The sequence below is a fragment of the Lipotes vexillifer genome, unplaced genomic scaffold (genome assembly GCF_000442215.2).
Source record: "Lipotes vexillifer unplaced genomic scaffold, Lipotes_vexillifer_v1.1 scaffold610, whole genome shotgun sequence".
Lineage (NCBI taxonomy): Eukaryota > Metazoa > Chordata > Mammalia > Artiodactyla > Lipotidae > Lipotes > Lipotes vexillifer.
Window position 1 is genome coordinate 1,152,324 of NW_006796981.1, and position 26,916 is coordinate 1,179,239.

At 38.7% G+C, this 26,916-nt stretch overlaps 1 protein-coding gene across 1 annotated transcript; it reads right to left on the bottom strand.

Moving 5' to 3' along the window:
* CRLS1 (cardiolipin synthase 1) lies at positions 1 to 26,458 on the bottom strand. Its single transcript, XM_007469125.1, has 7 exons — positions 26,036 to 26,458; positions 23,153 to 23,290; positions 18,461 to 18,590; positions 5,381 to 5,466; positions 4,418 to 4,486; positions 2,712 to 2,803; positions 1 to 998 (listed from the first exon to the last, which is right to left on the bottom strand). The coding sequence occupies exons 1-7, from the start codon at positions 26,339 to 26,341 to the stop codon at positions 911 to 913; spliced, it is 909 nt and encodes a 302-aa protein (XP_007469187.1). The 5' UTR covers positions 26,342 to 26,458; the 3' UTR covers positions 1 to 910.
* Between the last annotated feature and the right edge of the window lie 458 nt (positions 26,459 to 26,916).

The window sequence follows — 26,916 nt, forward strand, 5'->3', positions numbered from 1 at the left end:
TTGAAGGTCACTTTTTTCCGGCTCTTTTATTCCTTTAACATCTTAACAAAAGAAGATTCCCCAAAGCTTTAAAAAACCTTTGAAAAATATAATTTCATATTATTTACATAACATATGAGTACAGGTCCCAATATCATACAAACACTGTTATGTTAGAGATACAGTGGGAAGGCATGATGTAACTCACTGCCTCTTGGATGGCTAGGGTAACAGACATATTTTCATTTTCCAACTACCTTTGTCACTTATTATCCTGATGCATAAACTATTAGGCACCTGAGAGGTTGGAAGACTTCTGAACATGAACTTCAGTACCTTCTATTTTGATCTTATTTATTATTTTCAAAATTTACTGCATTTTAAATCTCTTTACAAGTTTACTTCATCCACAACTAAGCTACCTTTATAGTCATTATTCTAAGCAATCAAATATTAACCACATGTACTGTTAATGTGTGCACAGATCTAAAAGTCAAACAAACAACTGTGCAGCCAAGTTGTACAGGATGTATATTTAAACCCAGGAAATCCCCTAGTGCTTTGTGAGCAATCTAAATTCTATTAAAGTGACAACTCTTCAGTTTCCATGCTCTAGACTGTTTTTTGTTTTACATATCAAAAAATGACTGACAATAATTGGAATAATTGCTACTTATAAATTAATCAAGAAACCTAAGATAAAAAAATTCTAAATTATAGTTTTATTTGTATTTAAAAATACATTGGAAATTCTGCATATGCCCATGATCAAGCTTATTTTCAATGCACATTACTTAAATTTTGATGACATGGTTTGTTCTGAGAAGTCCTTTTTCAAGCTAAACACCAAAAAAGGAAACTCCCTTAGATTTCCACTGGCCCTGCCGCCGATGATGTATATTGCTTCCTTGCTAATGATGATGGATGACTTTCATCTGCCTTTTATCACCTGAACAGTTTTCCGACCATAATGATAGTAACTGTAAGCTGATGCAGCTGTGGTAAAAGCTGTAAGACACCTTTTATGGAAGGAAATAAATAAAATTTAGTCTAAACTCTAAAAAATTCTAACTATAAGAACCATAAAGAATACATTTAAAAGAGTTGTTTCAAAGTAAAAAAGCCTGTGTTGGTGTAATTTTTTTTTTAAGAATTTAAATATACTGCTTTTCTTTAAGACTTCATTTGAATCAGTAATGTTAAACAGAATTAATCTAGTTAATCAGTCTGAAAAAAAAAATAATAGCAATTGTCATTTTTTACCCAGACATTATTCTAGGTAGTTTTATTTTCACAGCAACCTCATCTTACAGAGGAAACAGTGCCCCAGAGAGCTTGCTCAGGGCCACAGAACTATGAGTCTGGCTTGGTTCCAACTCTAGAGCCCTTGTGCTCCTCCCACTGTTCCACGCTGCTTAGAGTGTTAGTTTTAGAAGCTATTTCTTACAGATCTTGGGAATTCTAATATCTGAGTCATTTTAAATAAAATTCAGCTTTCTTTACTGATATTTCCTTAAAATTAAGGAGAATTAATCAGATTCTCTTTGAAATGACACGAGTGACACTCAGGGCTTGCTGAGTGCTCGCAGCTAACACGTTTCTTTTTGGTGCACACATGTGCTTCTGTTTCCACCAGGTGAGGTGTAGGCTCATCAAGACTCTGATCTCAAACCTGTTTATGCCAGTTTGATATCCTAAATTCACACATAATGAAACATACAGGTAGGAAGAGTCGCTATTTCTGAGAACTAAGCTGGAGGCTTTGGAAAGGCCTGATATCATAGCGAGTTGCTAAAAATTACTGTCAAAGTAAGTAGACAATGTAATTGTTAAAATACTAGAGAAAATGGTAAAAATCTAGAAAGTTTCTATACTCTGATTGCTTCATAAATGTCTTACATTCTTATATCACTTTAAAAGCAGAACATGAAAACCAGAGAGGTTGTATTATGGATGCAGTTTTTTGCAAGAAAAAAAAATCCCACTGATGAGCCTATAATCAAAGAAAAGGCATTGGGTCTTTATCAGAAGACGTAGGACAAATCAGAATGAATGTACGATTATATATTTTAGAAAATAAAATGTCTAGCGTGTGTATCATTTTTAAAGCTTTTTAGCTTAACTGACTTTAGTTAACCAACTATTTTCTGGCTCAGACTGCATCAAGCAATGTTTTAATTATTGAGTTAAAAGTAGAGTAAAAATACAGTGCTTTAGTATCAGTGTGGCATCAAGTATGAATGTGACACATTTTCAAGGCTATATACATAACCTTAATAAAATAAAACTCAAACTCCTTTCTCCAAGTTTCTCTCCCACTCTGCCCCCTTCACTAGGCTGGGTGCACTTTCCCCTTATCCACTCTCCTGCACATCTGACTTTGCTCAGGGTCTGCCCTTCACCAGAATGGCCTCCCCTCAGTCTCTCTCCACCTAGACCTCATGGCTCAAATGCTACTTCTTCCCTGAAGCTTTCCCTCTTCTTCCTACCTGGAAGTATTTTTCTCTACTCCAAAACCCCAACACATTATCTGTACCTCTCATCCCTTCTAACTTGCATGAAACCCCCTATAACTTCTATATCTTACACTGATAGTAAGCTTCTTAAAAATGGTGTCAATCAAAAAATATAGCCCACAGCTTTACCCAGTGCTTAATAAACATGATTAAGAACAAAGCAATTCTAGGACTGTCAAAATAAGCCATTTTGTTGACATTCTCAGTTTAGCTTACCACAGGATCTGAAGATAAATGCTGTCAGCATAATTGAAAACCGGAGCTGCCAAAGAAGCTGCCACCAAGATTAACTGGACTGCTGTGTTAACCTAAAAATAAGAAGTCATAAATGAACAGTGCCAACCCAATCATGTTTCAAGCTCACAAGAGAAAGGCATAACCCATCACAGTGTAACACAACAGACCCTCAGCATGCTTGATGCTGTAATATCCCTGCCAAAGAAGCTGGCATTCACACAAAAGGCTGAACTTCACTAACAGGCCCATCTGTCTCCACAGCTGCCCTATACAGTGAGGGGAAGGGCAACTATCAGAAAACACCACTATCTTGAATTTCCATAGCAATAATGTTGCAATAATGTTGCAAAATTCTTTGCCTTTTTCTCAGTTGCCTATTAAAACAGCCCTGTGAATATGGAAATAATGAAGCTACTCTTCACAGGTAAAAAGGTAATGAGTTAAGTGACTTGCCTGCAGTCATAGCAAGTTACAGATCCAAACCCAGAACCCAGATTTCCCAGTACTCCATTCAATGCTCCTTTCACTTGCCTACCACCTGTCAAACCTATGAGGTTAGAAAACTGAAATGCACTAATCTCCATGAGAGAGGCTCTAAGTTCGGAAATGAGTAGGTTTCCCTACCCTAAAAGACAGCATGGTGGAGAAAAGGAAGACAACAAAACCACTGGAGACTTCCTGTACTCATTGAAGAAGCATTCTGGGGAAGCGGGTGATGTATGAATCCGTGGGTGATGTGTCTAGAGAAGCACCTATGTTCTCTCATCCATTCTGCAGCCAAATTACAAGGATTCCACTCCGTTTTAAAAATAAGTAATAAAAATTGTCTGGAGAACTCCCTGCAAGCCCAAGGAATTGAGGCATTTGTCCCTGGTACCTCTTTAAGCCACCTTCTGTACAGTGCTATACTCCAATTACTGTACTTGATACATATGTAAGTCACAAAAATAAATAGGTAAAATAAATAGATAGATAGATAAATAAATAATGCATATTTGTAGGTAAAAATTCACCCCAGGGAGTCTCTGGTTTAAGAGTAATCATCCCTCTGTCCCAAAAATGATCGGCATCCCTAACCTGTTAAACCTCTGTCACAAGGCATGGAGCAAAAGAATAATTACAGCAAACTTACCAAGGCTACTAGTAAAACAAATGTGCCTTCAGAGGCATTAATAGTGTCCTCTCTGTGTGCAAAGACTGGCATACAGTTATTATCCTGAAGAGGGCTCAGGAAAACAGAAGGACAACTAAGAGTAGGAGTTGTTTATTAGTGAATAAAACTTTCTCCTATCCCTTTCCATGTTAACAATCGATCTTGCAAATGAAAGGACCTTGTTATATGGTGTTTTCACTACAGGGAGGGGTGGGTAGTGAAACCAGAAAGAAATTTTCATACTCTCTTTGTGTCAATATGCAATTACATTTTCACCTCCCCTAAGTGGTGGCCCTAATACCTCATTTGGAGACTTAAATTCTTACACCACCAACACAAAACACAACATATATACTAAAGATCCAGAAAGCCTGGAGGACAAAAGAACTGGGCTAATGACCCCACTCTCTATTCTCTATGGTCAATACATTAAAATGTGTCTCATTTTCAGCGGCTCCAAACTGAGGTTTATAGTCATCATAATAAAATCCTCAACCGTTTTTAACTTAAAAGGATGCTGTGTGTCTCTTACCTTGCTGATGAAGGTTGGTTTTAACCTAGCAGTGGCATAACAAGGATTGAAATACTTAGAAAGTGTTCTCTGGCAGAGGACAAAAAAAAAATAAAGTTTATTCATCATTCAAGTTTAAAATAAATATTTTGTTATTATATGCAACAGTTACTGAGTGTATAACACATGGCTGGCTATATGCTAGATAAACCCTTTATCTTCTTTTATTATACTACATGAGCAACATCTACATTCTTCATAAATCACCTAGTTTATTGAAAATAGATTTTTTAATTTATAGATTTCTCAATTTCTATAAATTTCTAACATAATAACTATCATAAAGTCTGCTTAACTATGTCTTTCTACTAAATAGATTCAACAAATCTCCCTCATCACTATTTTCTTTATAGGCTAAAAAGAACCAAAATGAATAAAATACTGCCATTTTCACTGGACTGGGAATCAAAAGATGAGGTTGTTATGTTCATGAAGTGGTTATAAGCTATGCTATGTTTATGTGCTCAAATACTTGTAGAACCAATGAACAAATGTGCAAACAAACCACTCCATGCTCATAAAACTGTGATTTTAAAAACCAGTTCTAGATAATCCATAGTAGAAGCTAAATTAGACAGGGAAGGGTGCTTAGTTATACAAAACACTCCTAACAGAGTTTGCTACTAGGGATGGGGCTAGCTGGCCTGAGTTTTATGGACTATCAACTAAAACAATGTTGACTTATAACAAAAACATCCTTTTAAAAAACTGATTATTCATATGTTCACTGAACAGCTACCATAATGGGTGATTCATATAGCAAGATGAGAGTTATATCTGTTTTAAATTCCTAGTAAATGGATTGAATACATAATTGTCATAAATTATTCCCATAAAGTGAAACTCAGTATGCAGTAGTGATTTTTTTCTTTTGCCTTAAGTTACAAGTAATACTAAAAGAACATTTTTTTGAAACAAACTCACCGGTGTTGGAAGAGTTCGATATCTGACATAAAAAACAGCAGCAATCAACATTACATCTCTTGAAATTATCATATAAGTAAGTGGAACTGAAAATCAAATATAAAATAATTTTGATTGGGATTTTGAAAATTATTAAGACATTATACATACAATGAAGCCTTACCATAAACTGGTGGTTCACCTACGCAAAAATTTTAAAATAAACACTTACTGATGCCTGTTTAGGGTCCCTACAGTGAACCACTGATTTTTATATTTTTTTAACCTGCCTTCAAAACAAGGTGACAGACAGACTATGGCTTTTAAAATCACATTTCAGAATGTTGATCCTCTCACCCCTTTCTGTATTTTTTTTCCTTGCATACGTTTTTAAATTGCAGTTATCAGTGTCAGGTCTACTCAGCCCTATTTCCTTTGTTACTTCCCAGCTTTGTAAATTTAGAAAAAAGATCACCAAGCTCACTATAATTACATGGAATGAGATGGTAAAAAGGTTGGAAAGGATGCTGGGACTCAAGGCATTCCTTTTTTTTTTTTAAATAAATTTATTTATTTATTTTTGGCTGCGTTGGGTCTTCATTGCTCACGCGGGCTTTCTCTAGTTGCGACGAGCGGGGGCTACTCTTTGTTGTGGTGCACAGGCTTCTCATTGCAGTGGATTCTCTTGTTGTGGAGCACGGGCTCTAGGCACGTGGGCTCAGTATTTGTGGCTCGCTGGCTCTACAGCACAGGCTCAGCAGTTGTGGCGCATGGGCTTAGTTGCTCCGTGGCACGTGGGATCTCCAGGGACCAGGGATCAAACCTGTGTCCCCCGCATTGGCAGGTGGATTCTAAACCACTGTGCCACCAGGGAAGTCCTAACTCAAGCCCTTCTGACTTTTAAGAACTCTGACTGCTTTCTTCTGCATTCTAGATTATTTTATGAACAGTAAAATTTGCTATGTGTACTACTTGTGGAGAACCAAAATATCTTCATTTTTGCCTGGCTAGTTCCTATCCAGGCAATTGCTATTTTTTCTTCTGCTCATTCATTCAATGAATTCTAGTTAAACATGAATTCAACTTGTTGATAGTTTTCTCATTATTCCTAAGATCCTACAGGACGGTCGCAGTGTCAGCAGAAGGACATTTTAAGTGGATACCCAAGAAACTGCTGCTCCCTTGTCGAATGAGAATGGGACGGCAGAGGTCCTGTTTCATTTTACATCCTTCCACGTTGGAGGAAGTTTTAACCATGAATATATGTCATGTTATTAGAAAAAAAATATTTATTTAAAAAGGAAAAAATCTTGAGGCTAATACTCAGCTCAAATTGTTTCAATTACTAAAATAAAAGAATCAGGCACATCCCTTCCATAATACTTTCAAACAGTTCTTTGTGAATTACTTTTAAGGCTATACTTAGGGTCCTCTATTGGTTCAGAAACTTATGAAAAATCTCAGCAATTAATTACAGATTTAAAATTTAAATCTCTGCTGGTTGTGGCTGTGACGTAAGTGTTGATCCCTGGCCTAGTACTCAATGACAAGACAATTCCAAAGAGAAAATGCTTATCCACTCAAGTCATGGCATTTGGAGCACAAAGAAGACTCGGTTGTATGAACCAAGTAACAAAAACAAGGCAGTCATGATTTTTAGGAGGATTTTTGTGCCTGTAAACCAAACTTTTCTATAGTAATAATCAGCTGGCAAAATCATATAACAATCAGATTTTATTTATTTTTAAATCAGATTTTAAAATGCAGCAAACTCATGTGAATTATATACAGTAAACACAACAGTAGAGGAAAATAAACACCTGTTATTGTAGTTCATCACCACAGGGAAAAAAGAATATAATTTAATTCTAAATAAGGTTTCTGCAGAAGAACAGATGAAGCAATTCAATACACTGCAAAGCCTTGGGCTCTACTTCTATTAACTACTAAAATTACCATTTATTGGGCATCTGGCACCATTTAAGTATTTTATACATATTATGTCATTTAATCTACATATCAACTCCATGATATGTGAACCATCATTACCCCATTTTACAGATATTGAAAACAAGCCTCAGGCAGATTATAAAACCTGGCCAAGGTCACCAGTTAGTCAGTACTACTGCAGAATGCATCTCTGGGCTCAGTTTACCATCTGTTAACAGTCTGGTGGAAGACAGGACTGTTTACAAAATCCAGTGTTCCCCAAACTGACTACTCATCACAGATCACCTCGTGAAAGCTTCATAAAAGCAAAGGTGAATGCTCCCTGGGGGTTCACAAGCACAGCCAGACTGGGACCAGGCTGCACTGGGTGATCTCTAAAGCCTCTGCCAACTGAGAGCCTGTATACATACATGCTCTTACTGTGATTTGGGGGGCACTTTTGTCCAGTTCCCTGGCTTTTGAATCTTCTAACTGTTCCTGCTTTCTCTCCTGGCCTTCCTTTCCCTTTTCTTCCAGGGCTAAAGCAGCTTTCCTTTGTCTATCAGAGTATGAGAGTGTGTTAGGGAGGTGTAAAATGTGTCAGGGAGTGCTCCAAGGTTTTCCTATTTGCTAACTCTGTCTGAAATACAGTTTCTGCAACAAAGAAGTACATCATGGGCAAATTTATTAGTGTTAAAAGGGAATAATAAAATCAAGTCACTTTTACACAGTAGAAGTTTGCATTGAAAATAATAAAGTTAACACACAGCCATAGTCATTTGTTATATATTTTCTATGGCTGTTTTCACACTACAATAGCAGACTTGAGTAGTTACAACAAAGACCACATTGCCCATAAAGTCGGAAACATTTACCATTCTGGCCTTTACAGAAAAAGTCTGCCAACCCTTGTTCTACATGTTAATCTCTAAACCAGGACCTCTGCAATCTCTAAGGAGCAAATGGAGAGCTCTTACCTACAGAATAGAGCTAAAGGTACTGAGAATTCAGGGCCATGCCTGGTCTCTCACTGCCTGTTCACCCTAGAGGGTAGTATACCACCCAACAAATTCCACCAATGCCCAGGGAGCACCCAGTTAAACATTTATGAAGTAAGCAGCCAATAATCACCAGACATTTCAGCAAAGTCTCCATCATGAAAGAGAGACCAAAACAAACAGAAAAAAAAAAAGAAGAAAAGAAATAGATACAATACAGGGGTTTAAAACCACCCCCCCACACACACACACATACAAAAACAGATAGAAAATGTCCTGAAATGATGACACTCACCTATGAAGTAAGAAAAAGACATTTAAAAATTTTTATTTATTTATTTTTTGGCTGTGTTGGGTCGTCACTGCTGTGCGCGGGCTTTCTCTAGTTGCAGCGAGCAGGGGCTACTCTTCGTTGCAGTGCACAGGCTTCTCATTGCAGTGGATTCTCTTGTTGTGGAGCATGGGCTCTAGGCACATAGGCTTCAGTAGTTGTGGCACATGGGCTCAGTAGTTGTGGCTTGCAGGCTCTTGAGCGCAGGTTCAGTAGTTGTGGCACTCGGGCTTAGTTGCTCTGCGGCATGTGGGATCTTCCCCAGCAGGGGCTCGAACCCGTGTCCCTTGCATTGGCGGGCAGATTCTTAACCACTGCACCACCAGGGAAGCCCCTTGTTTTGTTTTGAAAGAACATACAGAACAAGAGCTCTTTATTTCCTCTTGGAAATTAAAAATGATAGCAATAAAAATGTCAATCGAGGGACTTCCTTGGCAGTCCAGTGGTTAAGATTGCACGCTTCCACTACAGGGACTGAGGGTTCAATCCCTGGTCAGGGAACTAAGATCCCACATGCCACGTGGCACAGCCAAAAACCAATTTTTTTTAATTAAATAAATAAATTAACTAAAATGTCAGTAGAAGCGGTAAATGACAAAGTTGGGGAAATCTCCCAGAAAGAGAACAAAAAGTGTTTCCAGTAAGAAAAGAATCTAGGGAAAAATGTTCAGAACTGATGGATAAGTTTTCAGACTGAAGGGGCCTTCTTAGTACCCAGCACAATGGAATAAAGATTTACTACAAACTCTAGTAGGATCTAGAACATATAACATTGTAAAATTTCAGACCTATAGGTAAATGAAAAGATCCTCAGGTTCAAGCTCCATTAATATCTGAGTAGGTAATAATTCTCCTGCTAAGACAGTTAAAGAAGAACATTAAACAAAAAAATCTTGAAAGTGAAAAGCTTGTAAGATGCTAAGAAAGTATCAGAATGAGAACTCAGGAAAATAAGCCTAGGCACTCAAAGCCACTCAAAGCCACTGTCCCTGACCCTAGGGAAGTAAGCCACAAAGCTGAATAGGGGTTTTGGCAGTCTTAAAGGGCGGGGAAACAGTAGTCAAAGCCCAGAGCCCTCAGGTTGGGCAGTGACAAACCACCTCCTAGCTTTAAGCTGGGATCTGAACAACTATTCCCACAGGGTTGGGAGAGGAGATGGCCCTAGGCAAACTAAGCCTTAAAAAAGAATGTCTTATCATCTGGCCATCTAGGTGGTCCCAGACTGTTAGCATGCCTAGATACCTGGCAGAACTGAACAAAAAATCTCCTCTGGAGAGTGATGCCATCATCCTACACATCAAGATATTCCTCCAAATTATTTTTTAAATATTAGTACAGTGTCTAAACAGTCAAAAATAACCAAAGACATAAGATACCATGAGTAAGAATCAATAGAAACAGACACATGAAAGAGACCCTCAAAAGATATTTCAGAATTATCAGTGTTTATAAAACAACTAAAGCTTACTATGTTCAAAGGGATACAAAAATCAAGACTGAAAATTTCAGCAGGGAACTGCAAACTATAAAAGTTGATTTACTAAGTTTGAAGAAGAAATTTGAAGAAGAATAGAAATTTTATAACTAAAAAATATAATAGAAGACTTAAATGAATTTGGCACAGCTGAAGAGAGAATTAGTGAAATGAAAGAGCAAGCTTCATTAGTAATCACCTAGAATGGAGCGCAGAAAGATAAAATGAGGTATCATGCAGAAAAGAGGCTGAGACACTTAAAGGATACAGTGAAATCTAACACAGGTATACTGCAGTCCCAAAAGAAGGAGAAACACAGACAACATACTTGAAGATTGTGGCTCAGAATTTTCTAGAACTGATTAAAGATATCAATCCACAGATTAAAAAGCCCAACAAATCATGAGCAGGATAAATAAAAAAGAAAATCACACCAAATATTGTGAAACTACAGAAAACCAAAGAGAAAGAGTAAACCTTAAAAGCAGACAGAGTAAAAGTACCTTTGAAAAAGAAATGGGTTAACAATTTCTTATTACCAACAATGGAAGTGAGTAGACAATTGCATGGTACTTTAAATGTACTGAAAGAAAATTAACTACCAGCCCAGAATTCTATACCCAACAAAAATATCCTTCAAGAATAAAAGCAAAATCAGACAGAGAAAGACAAATACTGTGTGATATCACTTATATGTAGAATCTAAAAAAAAAAAAAAGAGAGAGAAATAGAAAGAGGTTGATAAAAAGACACAAACTTTCAATTTTAAGATGAAACAAAAGATGAATAAGGTCTGAGGATCTAATGTATAACACACTGACTAGTTGGTAACACTGTATTGTATAATTAAAATCTGCTAAGAGAGTAGAATTTAAATGTCCTCACACACACAAAGAATAAAGGCAAAATAAAAATATTTTCAGAGAAACAAAGAAAAGAATGTACCACCAGTAGACCTGTATTAATAGAATTTCTAAAGATATACTTTAGAGAAAAGGAAAATGATTCCAGGTGGAAGGTCTGAAATACACCAAACATAAACCAGAAAAAAGTATGAAGATACATCTAAATGAACACTGACTTAATAAACAATATCATGTGGGTTGAACACATATATAAAATTAAAGTATGAGAATAATCTAAATTGAGAAAGGAATAAATGGAGTTAAAGTATTCTAAGGCCCTTCCAGTGCCCAGAAGGCATATAGGCATCCCTCGGTATCCATGGGGGGTTGGTCTGAAGATCCACCCTGCTTCCCCCAACATACACCAAAATCCACAAATGTTCAAGTCCCTTATAAAAAATGGTGTAGTATTTGCATATAACCAATGCACACCCTCCCATATGCTTTAAGTCATCGCTATATTACTTAATACCTAATACAATGTAGATACTCTCAGTTTCCAGTTTGCAGCAAAGTTTGGTTGGAACTTTCTAGATTTTCTTCCCCCCAATCTGAGGTTGGCAAGAATCCGTGGATGTAGAAGTCCCAGATACAGAAGGCCAAATGTATAGATTTGTTAACATTAAACTTTGATAGGGTAAAGATGAATTATAATTTTGAGACTAGCTAAATGTTAACAGAGTGTAAAACTTTCCAATTGGTACAGGAAAACAGTGATAATAATAGAATACAGAATATAGACAAAAGTAGAATAGAACATACAGGCCAAATAAAACACAAAATAAAATGGAAGACTGCTACACAAATATTAGTAATCATAGTAAATGGATTAAATGTTCCAGTTGAAAGATAAAATATTTTTAGACTGGATAAAGAAAAACCATCTATCTATATGTTATTTTTAAGGAATATCTAAAATATAAAGATGTGGACAAGTTGAAAGTAAAAGATTGGTTTATCATGTAAGCACTGACCAAAAGTAAGCTAGTGTAGCTATAGTAATAGTCAACAAAAGAGACTTCAAGGCAGGGACTTCCCTGGCGGTCCAGTGGTTTAAGACTCCGCCTTTACACTGCAGGGGGCACAGGTTCAATCCCTGGTCAGGGAACTAAGATCTCACATGCCGGATGGTGCGGTCAAAAAAAAAAGAGAGAGAGAGAGAGAGACTTCAAGGCAAAAATCATTTCTAAAGATATAGAGGGTCACTTCAAAATAAAACATTCAATTCACCAAGAAGACATAACAATTCTACTTTATATGCACTTATTAATAGCATGACTTCAAAAGACAAGCAAATATCAGAGCTAAAAAGAAAAAATAAAGGAAAATTGGACACAGCAGGAAAATTTACTCTCTCAGTAACTGACAGAAAAGCAGACCAAATGTAAAAAATAAGTCCATAAAGAAGGAGATTTAGCCACCAGGATTAAAAACTTGACCAGGGACTTCCCTGGTGGCACAGTAGTTAAGAATCTGCCTGCCAATGCAGGGGACACAGGTTCAATCCCTGGTCCAGGAAGGTCCCACATGCCACGGAGCAACTAAGCCTGTGCACCACAACTACTGAGCCTGCGCTCTAGAGCCCATGAACAAGCCACAACTACTGAGCCTGCATGCCACAATTACTGAAGCCCGTGTGCCTAGAGCCCATGCTCTGCAACAAGAGAAGCTACCGCAATGAGAAACCCATGCACCACAATGAAGAGTAGCCCCTGCTCGCCACAACTAGAGAAAGGCTGCATGCAGCAACGAAGACCCAATACAGCCCAAGATAAAGAAATAAATTTATTTACTTAAAAAAATAATTGACCAAATGGACATATGTAGAACATCATACCCAATGACTGCAGAATACATATTCATTTGAAAAATGCATAAAATGTTTATAAAATTTGACTGTATACTGGGCTGAAGGGCTAAAATCACAGAGCATGTTCTCTGAACACAAGGTAATTATGCTTGAAATCAATAACAAAAAGATACCTAGAAAATCCCACTAATTAAGAAATAAATTTTTATTAACACCATAGGCCAAAGAAATATCATAATGGAAACAGATTACTTTGAACTCGATAATAACAGAACACTAATACCAACATATGAGATACAGTGAAAGGGATACTTAGAGGAAATATATAGCCTTAAATGAAAACTTTAAAAAAGAAAAGCTGAGGGAATTCCCTGGTGGTCCAGTGGTTACAACTTCGTGCTTCCACTGCAGGGGGCACAGGTTCAATCCCTGGTTGAAGAACTAAGATCCCACAATGGCACAGCCAAAAAAACAAACAAAAAAAGGAACGAGTTAAACATTCATCTACAGCTGCGTTGTTCAATACAATAGCCATGAGCAACATGTAAAGATAAAGCACTTGAAATGTGGCTAGTCTGAAGTGAGAGGTGCTGTAAGTGCAAACAGCACACTGGCTTTTGAAGACAGAGTATGAAAAAACAATCTCATTAATGATTTTTTATTGATTATATAATGAAATGACAATATTTTCCATCTAGTGGGTTAAATAAAATGTTATTAAAATGGGGGGTGGCCTGGCACAGGCAGCAGTGCATGCACAAAGCACTCAGTCTCCACTGTAGCAGAAGTGCAAGCACACACACACACTTCACCTGTTTCTTCTCACTTTGAACATAACTACTAGAAAAATTTAAATTAGATCTATGGTTCCCATTATATTTCTACTAGACAGGACTGATCCATAGAATTTAGAAAAAGAACAGCAGAGAAAAACCAAAGGAGGAGACAGAAATAAAAGAGCAAGATTTAATGAAGTAGTAAACATATCAGAGAAGTTTGACAAAGTTCAAAGTTGGTTCTTTGAAAAGATTCATAAAACAGACAAACCTCTGGCAAGACAAGTCAAAGAAAAAAAAGGGACAAATAACTAATAATTAGGATGAAAAGGGGGACATTGTTACATAGCCTACAGACATCAAAACGTTAATGTGGATACTAAAAATAGCTTATGGTAATTTTTTTTTAAATGTAGCTGAAATGGACAAGTTCCTAGAAAAACATCACAACTCACAAAACAGACAAAAGAAGAACCAGAAAAACTGAATCACCCTGTAACCATTTTTTAAAAAAATGAATCAACTATTTTAAAACTTTTTCCCAAAGAAAACTCCAGGCTTCAATGGCTTCAACAAGTTCTACCAACATTCCAAGAAGGAATAATTGCAATCTCACACAAACATCTCCCAAGAATAGGGGTGTGTGTGTGTGTGCACTCCCTAAATTCATTTTATGAGATTATTATAAACTTGATATTAAAACCTAACAAAGGTAGGGGACTTCCTTGGTGGTCCAGTGGCTAAGACTCCACGCTCCCAATGCAGGGGGCCTGGGTTCGATCCCTAGTCAGGAAACAAGATCCCACATGGTGCAACTAAGAATTCATATGCCACAACTAAAGATTCCGCATGCTGCAACTAAGACCCAGCGCAGCCAAATAAATAAATATTAAAAAAAAGAAAAACCTAACAAGGGTATTTGTAGAAAAGAATTCCAGGCCAATCTTCTGAATCTAGATGTGAAATCTTCAACAAAATATCAGTAAACCAAATACAGCAATATCTTCATAATATATCATGACTAAGTTAGATTTGTAACAGGAATGTCATCAGGTTGATTTAACTTAGAAAATCAGTAACGTAATTCACCACACATTAAGTTTAAAGGGAAAAAATATGACTACCATAATACATGAAGAAAAAAATTTTCATAAAATTCAATATCCAATGTAAAAAAATTTCTGCACAAACTGCCAGTAGAAATGAACTTTTTTAACCTGAAAAAGGGGTATCTACAAAACCCTACAGGAAATGTCATATTTAATACTGAAAGACTGAAAACTTTCCTTCTTAGACTGGAAATAAGACACAGATACCACTCCTATTCAACAGTGCACTGTGCACTATTGTGAGGCAAATTTTTAAAAAGGTAAAAGGACTGGAGAAGAAGAAACACACTGTCATTAATTATAGATAATACATAATCAAGGATACAGAAAATCCAAGAGAATATACATTTATATTATTAGCATAAGAGTTCAGCAAGTTTTGCAAGATACAAAAATCACTGTCAGAGATGGAACTGATTTCATCCTATCAACATCAGCTACTACAAAATGAAATATTAAAAAAGTTACCATCTACAAAAGCATCAAGAACTATCAGTCACCTAGGAATAAATCTAATAAAAAAGTTTTATTACCTCTCTAGAGAAAACTGTAACATTTTGACATTTTAACAGACCTAAATAGAGTAAATACAACATGTATGTGGACTGGAAGATAATACTGTAAAAATACCAATTCTTCCAAATAAATCTGTAAATTCAGTGCAACCCCAATAAAATCCCAACAGGTTTTTCTGGGGAACTTGAAAGCTGATTCTAAAATTCACACACAAATGAAAACCGGTAAGAATATCAAGGTGGAAGAATGTGCTCTATCATGTATCAAGACTTTTGGGGGACTTGCCTGGTGGCACAGTGGTTAAGAATCCACCTGCCAATGCAGGGGACATGGGTTCGAGCCCTCATCTGGGAAGATCCCAAGTGCAGCTGAGCAACTAAGCCCGTGCGCCACAACTACTAAGCCTGCGCTCTAGAGCCCACGAGCCACAACTAATGAGCCCACGTGCCACAACTACTGAAGCCCGTGCATCTAGAGCCCGTGCTCTGCAACAAGTGAAACCACTGCAACGAGAAGCCTGCGCACCACAACGAAGAGTAGCCTGCGCTCGCCGCAACTAGAGAAAGCCCGCACACAGCAACAAAGACCCAACGCAACCAAAAATAAATAAATAATTAATAAAATAAATTTAAAAAAAAAGACTTTTGGCAAAGTAATAATAATTAGGGATGGTACTGGTGCAAAAATAGACAAATCAATGGGGAATAAACTAGACAACCCAGAAATGGACCCATGTATATATGCACATGGCAATGAGTCTGGAAAGTATAGAATTTTCAATAAAAAGTGCTGGGATAATTGGGTGTCCCAAGAAGCAGTTAGAAAATTAACTTTTAAGAGAGAGAATTTTTTAAACCATCAACTAGGAATTATGCAAAGAAATCTTAAAAGCTTTCTAATACAAAGCATAATCACACGTAAAGGAAAAGGTATCAGAATGGCATGAGACTTCTCAACAGCAAGATGGAATCTGGAAATCTATAATCAGGGTCTTGAAAATTCTTAGTGAAAATAACCTGCAATTGAAAATTATGCCCCAATCAAGTATGGAGGGTAGAACAAATACATTTTAGATGTCTATAGAATAAAGACATTGTACACCTCTAAAAACCTTGCTGCCAGGCTGCATACTAGCATAGGAAACAACTGGAGATTCTACTCCACAAAAAGGAGGACCCTAACAAGGAAGTCATGGAAGCCTGGAAAAACAAACCCAACACAGAAGAGAGAAAATGGAAGTTCCCAGAATGATAATGAAGGGAAGCTGCAGTTCCAAAAGCGACCTACATCAATTGTATCAACAATATCCATAATACCAAAACCTGGAAACAATTTCTGTGTTCAACAGGGAAATACCTGGGCTGGTCAACCTTTGTAAAACAATACAACAAAATACAAAATAACTCTGAAAAATGGGAAGCATGAAAATACACACACACACACACACACACACACACACACACTAATTTTAATTGTGAATGTTAACAGAAAGCTCCTTAGGATCTTTTCTCCTACAAATTATCTATATTACTTATAGCATACCCCTGCCCCTTCAATACCCCCAACCATACACACACCATAATTCTGACTTTCAAAGAAGCACATGAACAGTAGTCTAATTCATTTTTAAATTTGGTATGTGGATTTAAAAGACTAAAGGTAGGGACTTCCCTGGTGGCGCAGTGGTTAAGAATCCGCTTGCCAGGGCTTCCCTGGTGGCGCAGTGGTTGAGAGTCCGCCTGCCAATGCAGGGGACACGGGTTCGTGCCCCGGTCCGGGAAGACACAAGTGGGGAGGGATATGGAGATATATGTATACATATAGCTGTTTCATTTTGTTATACAGCAGAAACTAACACAACATTGTAAAACAATTATACTCCAATAAAGATGTTTAAAAAAAAAAAAAAGAATCCACTTGCCAATGCAGGGGACAAGGGTTTGAGCCCTGGTCAGGGAAGATCCCACATGCCGTGGAGCAACTAAGCCCATGCGCCACAACTACTAAGCCTGCGCTCTAGAGAAGCCACCGCAATGAGAAGCCCCCACACTGCAACGAAGAGTAGTAGCCCCCGCTCGCTGCATCTAGAGAAAGCCCGTGCACAGCAATGAAGACCCAACGCAGCCAAAAATAAAAATAAATAAATAAATTTATTTTTTTTTAAAAAGCCTAAAGGTAGAGGAGAAAAAGAATCTCTAGACTGGGAGACTATACTAGACTGAAACGCCAGTAAACTTCTTCCTATCAAATGTCAGTAATAACATGGTATTGAAGGACCAAGTACCAGCTTCTTTGTTCTCAGATTCTAACTCTTGGAAATAAACAGTTTAATCTGAACCAAAGGATTAAAAACTGAGAAACACAGCTGAAGTAGAAAATGAACAACCAAAAAAGCACATACAAAATACAAAAGATCATAAAATTTTGTTACAAAGAGTATTCAGGGGCTTCCCCGGTGGTGCAGTGGTTGAGAATCCGCCTGGCAATGCAGGGGACACGGGTTCGAGCCCTGGTCGGGAAGATCCCATGTGCCACGGAGCAACTAAGCCCGTGCACCACAACTACTGAGCCTGCACTCTAGAGCCCACGAGCCACAACTACTGAAGGCCGTGCACCTAGAGCCCATGCTCCCAACAAGAGAAGCCACTGCAATGAGAAGCCTGCACACCACAACAAAGAGTAGCCCCCGCTCACAACTAGAGAAAGCCCACGCACAGCAACAAAGACCCAACGCAGCCAAAAATAATTAACTAAAAAAAGAGTATTCAGACAATGTACAAACTACGTGTATAATTTAAAATTGCGTAATACCATCTAAGTAATAATAACAATGTGAAATTTTATAGACATCTTTAGGATTTCAGAGCTCTCACTTATTAAATTGTACTTAATAAATAATAAGACTTAGGAAAAATTTTAAATTGCTTTCAAAAGCTAGGCACTAAGAAAATAATAATTTCAAAAGATTCTAGGATAATATGAATTAGCTCAATTTTTTTGAAATATTTAATTTTAAACAATTTTACTAAGAAAACAATGCATTCTATAGTATATACAAGGTCATAAATTCTAAAGTAAAACAAACAGCTTGGAAAGCAAAACAGTTCAATAGTTTAAATTTAGGGAAACACTTTAAAGTTGAAAACATATTTTTGAAACAAAAATTATTTGTCTCTCAATCAAGAGAAATCCTAAGCTGATAAATGTGATTCTTCCCTGTACTATTTAAAAGTACGCATGACGGCGTTCTTACCTGGAATAAGATCTGCATAGGTCAAGCTAACATATAAAATACTGATAAGTATTTTATCAGCAAGTGGATCAAGAGCACTTCCCAAAGCTGATTTTTGATTGGCCCAGTTTCGAGCAATAAATCCATCCAACTGAAAATAGAAGTTTTTTTTTAAAATAAATGTCATAATAGGTACAGAGTAGACATCTTGAAGGTTAAGAGATACCAGAATAACAGCTATACTTGCATAAAATGTAGATAAAACCTCTTCTGTCTCTTACCCCCAAACGTTGTTTTACTGGTATACGCTTAGCTTTTAAATTACCAACTGGTCAGAAAATGATTTCACTTTTCTACAGAAAAAAAATTTCACTTTTTTCTCAAGGCCTTCAGCTATCTTGCAATGTTTTCACAATGCCCCTTTGTGGGATGAACCCAGACACAAATTTAGAGATGTAAAGAACCCGAATAAAACTCAAAGAAAGCAGGACTGACAGAGCATGGACTAGGCACCCTACCCCAACCCACCCCTCCCATCCCCCACCCCTTGAGCCCTGGGCTATTTCACTACAGCCAAAATAGCTGTTTTTACTGGCAAGGACTACCGTTTAACAGCGAGATTTTCTAACTTCCATTCCTACCTACTTTTCTATATGACCCAACTCCCTATGTTTTAGCTGTTATTATTTTTATTTTATTCTATTTTAACTGTTATTATCAATATTTTTTATTTAGTGCCACTGTTAATTCCATGTCTGACTGTATTGCATGACCTGTATTTGAATACAAAACTCAGTCCTCTGTACCTGGCCTACTTAAAATTTTTGATATGAAAATTACTTATTCACTACTCTTGGAAACAAATTATATTTTAAAGCAGAGGTCATACTTGGGTTACCAGGGGGCCAAAGAGGCCTGCAGGCTGGTTTTGTTTGACCTGCTCAGTGATTTTTTAAATATAAATTAGTTGCCAATATTTAAATATTCAAAGTCTTAACTCAAAAAAATGCAGATCTCCAGGCTCACTTGAGAAATGGGAAGATCTGGCCACCCTGGGGCCACAAAATTGACTGAAACCAAGTACTGCCTATTTTCATTAAACGAGGCAGATATTTTCTGGTTTTCCAAGTCCCTACCCTGGCTTTTACTCATTTTATTTAACTTCAAACTTCAACAAATATTTGAATTTTCCAGTCCCAGTTCTAAGGAAAAAGATCAAATTAATCTAGATGTAATTTAACATGGTACATTTTAAAGGATAAATAAGTCCTCCATATCTCAAGTATTCCAATGACTTAGAGCAGTCGTACAGGACAATGGTTAAGAACTTACTCTTCACAGCAGAGCATAAGTGGTTCAAGCACTGGCTCTCCCACTCACTTAACTGTGTGACTCTGGGCAAGTTATTTGGCCTAAGCCTCAGTTTCCTCATCTGTAAAACAGAGATAGTGCTACCTACCTCGCAGGGTGGGTTGTCTCAGTACATAATGTGATTAATACTTGTTTAGCACTCAGCTCTTAGTAAATCCTCAAAAAAAGCAGTTACTAGCTATTACTACCTCAACTGAAAAAATCTATTTTCTTAAGTATACTATAGGTAACACTAACAGAAAGTGCCTAGAACTGGGAGTTGGGGCCTTGGAAGATTCAGGTGTCAGTTCAGTTTCTGATCTCAGGGAACTTAACCTCCCATTTTTTCACCATCATCACCCTCTTGTCCTCATTGTTCCTCTACTTACACTGGATTCCAAGGTCATCAACATCATCTCTTCTTTGTAAACCTCTATAACTCCCTACTCCACTCTCCCTCAACCCTGCTTAAATACAACTACCATGTACTATAGGCCTGCACCCAAGCAGCTGAACACTGATCAAGAAAAACACATAAATGGGCTGACTGATCTCACTTTTTCATGACCACAAATCTCCTGTGGGCACTCAATACTGCCTGGCAAACCCACACCTGCTTACTGTGTCTACCTTCTCTATTCATAGTCTGCTCATCCTTCCCAAAGCCTCTCTCTCTAGCTCATGACCATGTCTATATTTGCTCAAAAAACAGAAACAGACTGTCAGCCCTCCCTTGTATTCCCACCTCCAAGTCAACTACCTACTAGTGTCCATGCACATTCTCTCTGCGGTCCCTGATCCCAAGTCCTCTTACCTTCCGGGTTTTCCTCACCTCCCCTGCATCATCAATCTCTCTCTTCCTACCCAGTCATTTAATTAATTAGTTAATTAACAACAAAAATTTCCCCAGTATGTATCTCTTTATAAACTACCCTTCCTTGACTATCTCTCTATCCTCCTATGAAGCAAAACCTCCTCAATGTGACATCTATTGTCATCACCACCTCATTTATGCTCGCCAACCTATTTTGACTGCCCCACCCTCTAGAGATTGTACCCATAAAATTCACCAATGAATTCTACATTCTTAGCTTACTTGACCCCAACACAATTAAAGCACTTTCTTCACTTAACATCTGGGACACCTTATTCCCCAATTTTCTTTCTTTCTCACCAGCTATTCCTTCTCAGTGTCCTTTTTTGGCTCCTTCTCCATTGCTCCATTATTGTTCTTTTCTCTGACCTCTTCTCTTCTTTTACCACAGCCTAGATGATTTCATTCAGACTTGACCATCTATATGATGATAACTCTTAAATCTATCTCTAACCATGATTTCCTCCAACTCCAAACTACTGTATTCAACTACCCAATGTTACCTCTATCTGAACAGGCGTAACAACTCTTTTCCCACAAACCCTGTCCTACCCTGAGTGTTGACCATCACAGAAAATGTAAACCTCCATGCACCTGCTTGCTGAAAAGGAAAAAAAGAAAGTAACAGCCTAACAGTCCTATTTAATTCCTTTCTCTCACCCCACATATCCAATCCATTAACATATCAACTCTATCTTCAAAACATATTTCCCAACCCTCTTCCCTATATTACTATAAGCCTCATAACCAGCCTCTCTGCTTCTATTCTTGCATTCCTGTAATCCATTTCCCATATACAACATTCCCCTACTTAAACCCTCCATGAGTCCAGCCATCTGCCCAGCAGCCATTCTAGAGGCATCAAAACCTACATGAAGTAAATGTAATATGATGCCAGTTAACTCAGGTTTCTGTACACATTGTCTTACATATTTAGAAAAGTGTAAATGAGACCTCTCCCATTCGATGAATATTGCAATCTCATGTGGCAACTAAAAAAACCTACAAACCAAAAAAGAGCAAATCCAGTAACTGAAAAAGATCTTGCCTACTATGAAAAAAAAATTCCATTATCAATATAATGGCTTTTGACAGACTTGGAGACTATATTAATAAGTGGAGGGCTTCAGGCTTCACAGATAAAAGCAGGGACAAAAGAAGAGATTGTGAGAATGAGGAGAAGTTGTGACAAACAGGAGCTAAACTCGGGAAAAAGAGGCGGTAACCACTTCAAGAAACTGTATTTGATGCATATTTGGAAATGCCATATAACAGTGCAAATGTCCTCATTATTTATTCTGCAAATCTTCAGCTAACTCTGTATTGCTCAACAATGCTACTGGGCAGGTGTAATTTTGTTTCTATGAACCTCAAAGGGAATAGCTGATGTTACAAAGAAAGATGCTATGCGACTTTCATTAACAGAAAATTAGTTTCTCTTTATTCTCACTGAGTACTGAGCAAAGCTTTTCAAATACACATCAGTTTAAAGAGGCACCAAATTATTATTGCCTGTCTGGGTACTCACTTGGATCTCAGACCAGCCTTGTACAAGAATATACAATTTATATACATAATGTCTATTTCTACATGCTTTTGTCCTGATTTAAAATCTTTCCTCTACCTTTTCCCCACTTCCTTCAATTGTGTTTTTGCAGGACATATAATTTTACAAGCCATTTCAAATCCTTTATGCAACAGGGTGGGTGATAAATACAAATAATGTCATACATGATGATGACTGGCCAGTCCACAAAAGCCTATATAACACATTGTGAGGCTTTCTGTTAGAAAATTATTTTCCAAGTTCTAATTGGAGATAACCTGAATAAATCTTTCCCTCCCTATAAACTGACACAGTGGTGTCAAGGTGCTCTTTTCTCCTTGGTCCATCTGCTGGGACAGTGGTAGAAGGAAGGATGTCTAATGCCTACCTAGGGCAGGGTCTTCTGGAAGGTGGTCAGAGGGGTGTAGAGAAGGAATCAAGGACCAAATCTGTGGGGTGCCTATGGCCTCCTGCCAGCATAAACCTGAGCAGAGATCTGGCCTCTGCAAGCTCCCTGGTCACAACAACTGGCCCACTGTTTCCCTCTCCACCAGTAAAACCAACTGTTGTTGCAGATCAGATATTTTTCTCTACTATATAAGTAGAAAAAAAGTCTCACAGCTTCTCTCCTTTATTTCTATCCCTAAAGCAAGTACTTGGCCCTTTGAGAATTTCTAAGGTTTTTTCTTCTATGAAGAAATTAAAAACCAAGAGTAAAGAGCTCCCTCTCCCATGCCTCCCTACAACCTCTACTTCCTTCCTTAGATCATATAAAGAATAACAGAGTCCCACATAGATGTCACTTTACACAAAGTACTAGGTGAAATTCATCTTGAGGATTTCCTTCCAAAGAAAAACAGACTGAGTCTGTGCTATTTCAGTGTAGTAGAGACCCTGGGATTTAGAAGGGGAGCAAAACAGGGGGAGTGCCGGTACAACTTACCAAATCAGTTAGCCCAGCTAAAGCAAAAACTCCTAGTGCAATATTAAAATCTTCTTCAATAATCAAATAGCCCAAAACTGGGGCCAAGCCAATTCTCGTCACTGACAACATATTTGGGATTGTCCATGGATTTTCATACTGAAACATAAAGACAACAAAATTTAAATACTATAAATTCATACTTTAAATAACTATATACATTGAAGAAATACACTGCATCAACTTAAAGGTTAGAAGCTATATAAACCTTAAAATTAGTACTTTCAGTTTTAAAATCCATTCTGTTATTTTTACACACATCTAAAACTGTTAAGAATGCAGAAGATGAAGATATGTCATATACCGAAACAGACTAAAATGTTGGCTGTATATAGAGTAGGTTTTCTCACTAAAGAGAGAAGGAATAAACATGTATTATCTATCATATAAGTCAAGCCTTTAATGTATTACTTCACCATCAGAATTCAAAACTAAAAACATACTGCTTTTAAAAGTGAAAATTCAACATTGTAAATCAACTATATTCAATAAAAAAATTTTTTAAAAAAGAATTACTTTCCCATTATACAAAATTAAAAAAAAGATCTTCAGGAAGATCTTATACCTCAAGTAGACAAACGGTCTAGAAAGTGTCAGAAAAAAGCCGAATTATCAACCATGGGCATTTTGGCTAAAAGACATTTATTGCAAAATAACCTCTCCTCACTCCTCTACACATACCCATCAAAAGAATGCTAAATGCCATACACAGTGTTGGAGATACGAATGAAGAGGAATAAAACATTTAATTCCATAACCTCATCACTAAACTGGAGAACTGCTAGAAGAAAATGGAACAAGGAAAAGGTATTGAGACACTTAGGAAATAAAGAGATTTTGTAAATTTGTTCAAAATAGCCACAGAAATGTTAAGATCCCCAACCAGAAGCTGAGGGCTTTCACAGCTCCCCTGTGGGGGCTTTATGATTCCTTGAAACTTCATTTGGAGCCAAGGTGCTTGAAGTCTGTTTCATGATAGGGTATTTCAACTTTAAAAAGCCTCAGCCTAGTGGAACTAAGATACACTGCACAGAACAGGGTACAGAAATAATACAAAGAAAATGTCATTCCCTAAAGGCTGGATTTTTTTTCTCCACTGAATCAAGACTGCCAGCTCTACCCCATGGGACTATCTCCTCACAAGATAACCCTACTTAACCTCTTTATCAATCAGTAACCTATTTGCCTGAACCTTAATTTTGACTTTTTAAAAAAGTGACAATTTCCACTTCTAAATACCTCTTTTAAAATACCTTCAACCATTCTGTAAGAAAAGCCAGTTCTCTAAAGACACTAAGTTTGTGTTTATAAACAGAATCCAGCAAGAAATGTTCACCTCAGTTTGAAGGAATAATGGAGTTATTGGGGCCCAGTGGCAGAATACTGTCATTAAAGATACAGAAAAATTCAAATTCTCCAGGAAACAATCACCAAACAAGCAGCACTCCAAACCTCTACTCAAGGACCTTCTGTTGAACTAATCCACATTATATTAATTAAATGGAAACATTCTTGGAACATATTCCAAATTCAAGTTCAAAGGTCCAAGTGTTTCAGAGTCCAGAGAAAAAAAAAGTCTGTTGACCATACTGCAATACAGAGTAAGTCAAATACTGATCCAGCATTACAGTGACTCATTGAGGTGGGTGGGGAGGTATAGTTCATGATTGAGAGGAAGGAAAAACAAAGCAAAAAGTCAGAATACAGAGGCCCAAAATTAAACTCAGAGAGGCCCATGGGGAAAAATTAAAGACACAGTTGTAAACAGCCAAATCATTTCATTTGGTGAACTAATAAACCAGACTGAATGTTCTTAGAACAATGAAAGGGATTCCTTTTAGCTCCACATAAAATATTTCAGTTAAAATAAAATACCTCAATTTCTAATCATTAAATTCGTAAACGTTTCTAAGTTAAAAATTAAGAGAGCTAATCTCAGATTACCCAACCATATAACCTGTGGCATACTCGACCAACTACTGCCGTTCTGGGAAGGACTTCAGCCAGGATATGGCAACCTCAAAGCATCCAGCATTCATTCAAACCCCAACATGCTCTAGCTATCAATGTGGCTGAGACTCCTGCCAGGATGTGGCCACCCCAACCCATGCTGTATAACTGATGAAAGCAGCACAGGGGCCCACTGAAGACATAACAATTGAAGATGTAATAATTGCATGAGTCTTGCTACATGACATCAAAAGCTCTCCCACACTCATGCTCTCATGTCTTCTGTTTGGTCAGTATTTCAACAGGTAAGCAGAAAAAGAGGTTTAATCTTTTCCTATAATTAAAGGTTAAAGGATCTTTTAATTACGATTTAAATTACTTAGCTATCCTTCATCCTACAATATGTAAAGTCACCAAAGGTCAAATGATAGTTTACCAAACGTGCACAAGCAAACAGAAAGGCCTGTATATCATTCTGAAGACGCCCAGAGACTTGCCCTAAACACTGGGGATTTGCTTCAAAAAATTTTAAATGGGCTTTTAATAAAACAGGTGAAGGCTATTTTTACCAATGCAATATCCAGAGGCGCGTCCAGCTACCGGTGCGGATAGACGGGAAGGAGAGGGCTCTAACTTGACCACCGAGACAGGAGGACGCGGCTGGTACCCCTGACATTCACCCCGACCGAATGATCTGCCCATAACTTCTCTTCGGGGAACGCTTTAAAAGCTCTGAAACGGAAGCATCGGACCTCACCGGCCACGGCACGTTATTTGCGTCCGGGACCGAGCGCCGCCGGAGCAGTCGAGCCCGACCCAGAGTCGCCCCTCCGCCTCCTTCTCTGTACGTACCAGGCTGGCGGCGCTCGCCGGGCCCCACCGGCCGCCCCGGGCCAGGCTGGCGGCACTCGCCGGGCCCCACCGGCCGCCCCGGGCCTCGGTGGCGGCGTCCTCTTGCACTGCGGGCCCGGGGGCTGCCTTCCCCGCGCCCGAGCAGTGGGCCCGCGGGCTGGCCCCAGGCAGCCGCAAGCCGAGCGCAGCCGGGCGCAGCCACCAGCGCTCCGCCAGGCACCCCAGGCAGCAAGGCACTGGCGGCAGCAAGGCCCCGCGGGCGCGCCCCTTGCCCGGCCGCGCTCCCGGCGCCCACACGGCTACGCGCAAGGCACCCCACGAGGTGCGCGCCACCCGCGAGGCCATCATGGCCCTGCGGGAGAGCCGCGGGGACGCAGGCGGCAAGAGCTCAGCAGCCCGGGGCACCGGCGAGTAGCTTCCCCATCGAACCCCAGCAATTTCGGAGAACCTCGACAGCCTCCATACTGGTTCTCAAGCCTCAGCACGTTCAGTTATACCAGTGGCCTGGGCCGCCAAGAACGGACGCCGTCGCGACGCTTTTGCGACACCGTCGCCGCTGGCCTTCCCAGCGCCCGCGGCGGCGGCGCAGGCGGCGGGAGTCACGTGCCGTTAGGCCCAGTGGGCTGCCGGGTAGCGGTCCGGCGCAGCGCCGCATTCCGCCCACAGGCGGCTCCGGGCTCCGTGGGGAGGCGAGGAGAGGAACGCGCAGGGCAGGACTACTGCGCGGCGGCTGTGGCCGGGAGAGGGCGGGAGACATCTCGCGCCCCGGCCGGAAACCGAAAGTGTGCGCGGCTCTGGGCACAATCGCGAGAGTTTTACATATTACTAAAATGTCTGATAGAGAAGAAGTATTTAATACTAGCTCTCTGTTCTTTTCCCTCTTTTGAGCGTTGCATATGCCCCAAAATATGGGTGTTAGAAAA

Coding starts and splice junctions, on each gene's coding strand:
- CRLS1 (XM_007469125.1), bottom strand. CDS start 26,341: ATGATGGCCTCGCGGGTGGCGCGCACCTCGTGGGGTGCCTTGCGCGTA. Junction 18,591..23,152: donor TAGCTGGGCTAACTGATTTG/GTAAGTTGTACC, acceptor TTCTATTTTCAG/TTGGATGGATTTATTGCTCG. Junction 5,467..18,460: donor CTATGCAGATCTTATTCCAG/GTAAGAACGCCG, acceptor TTTGATTTTCAG/TTCCACTTACTTATATGATA.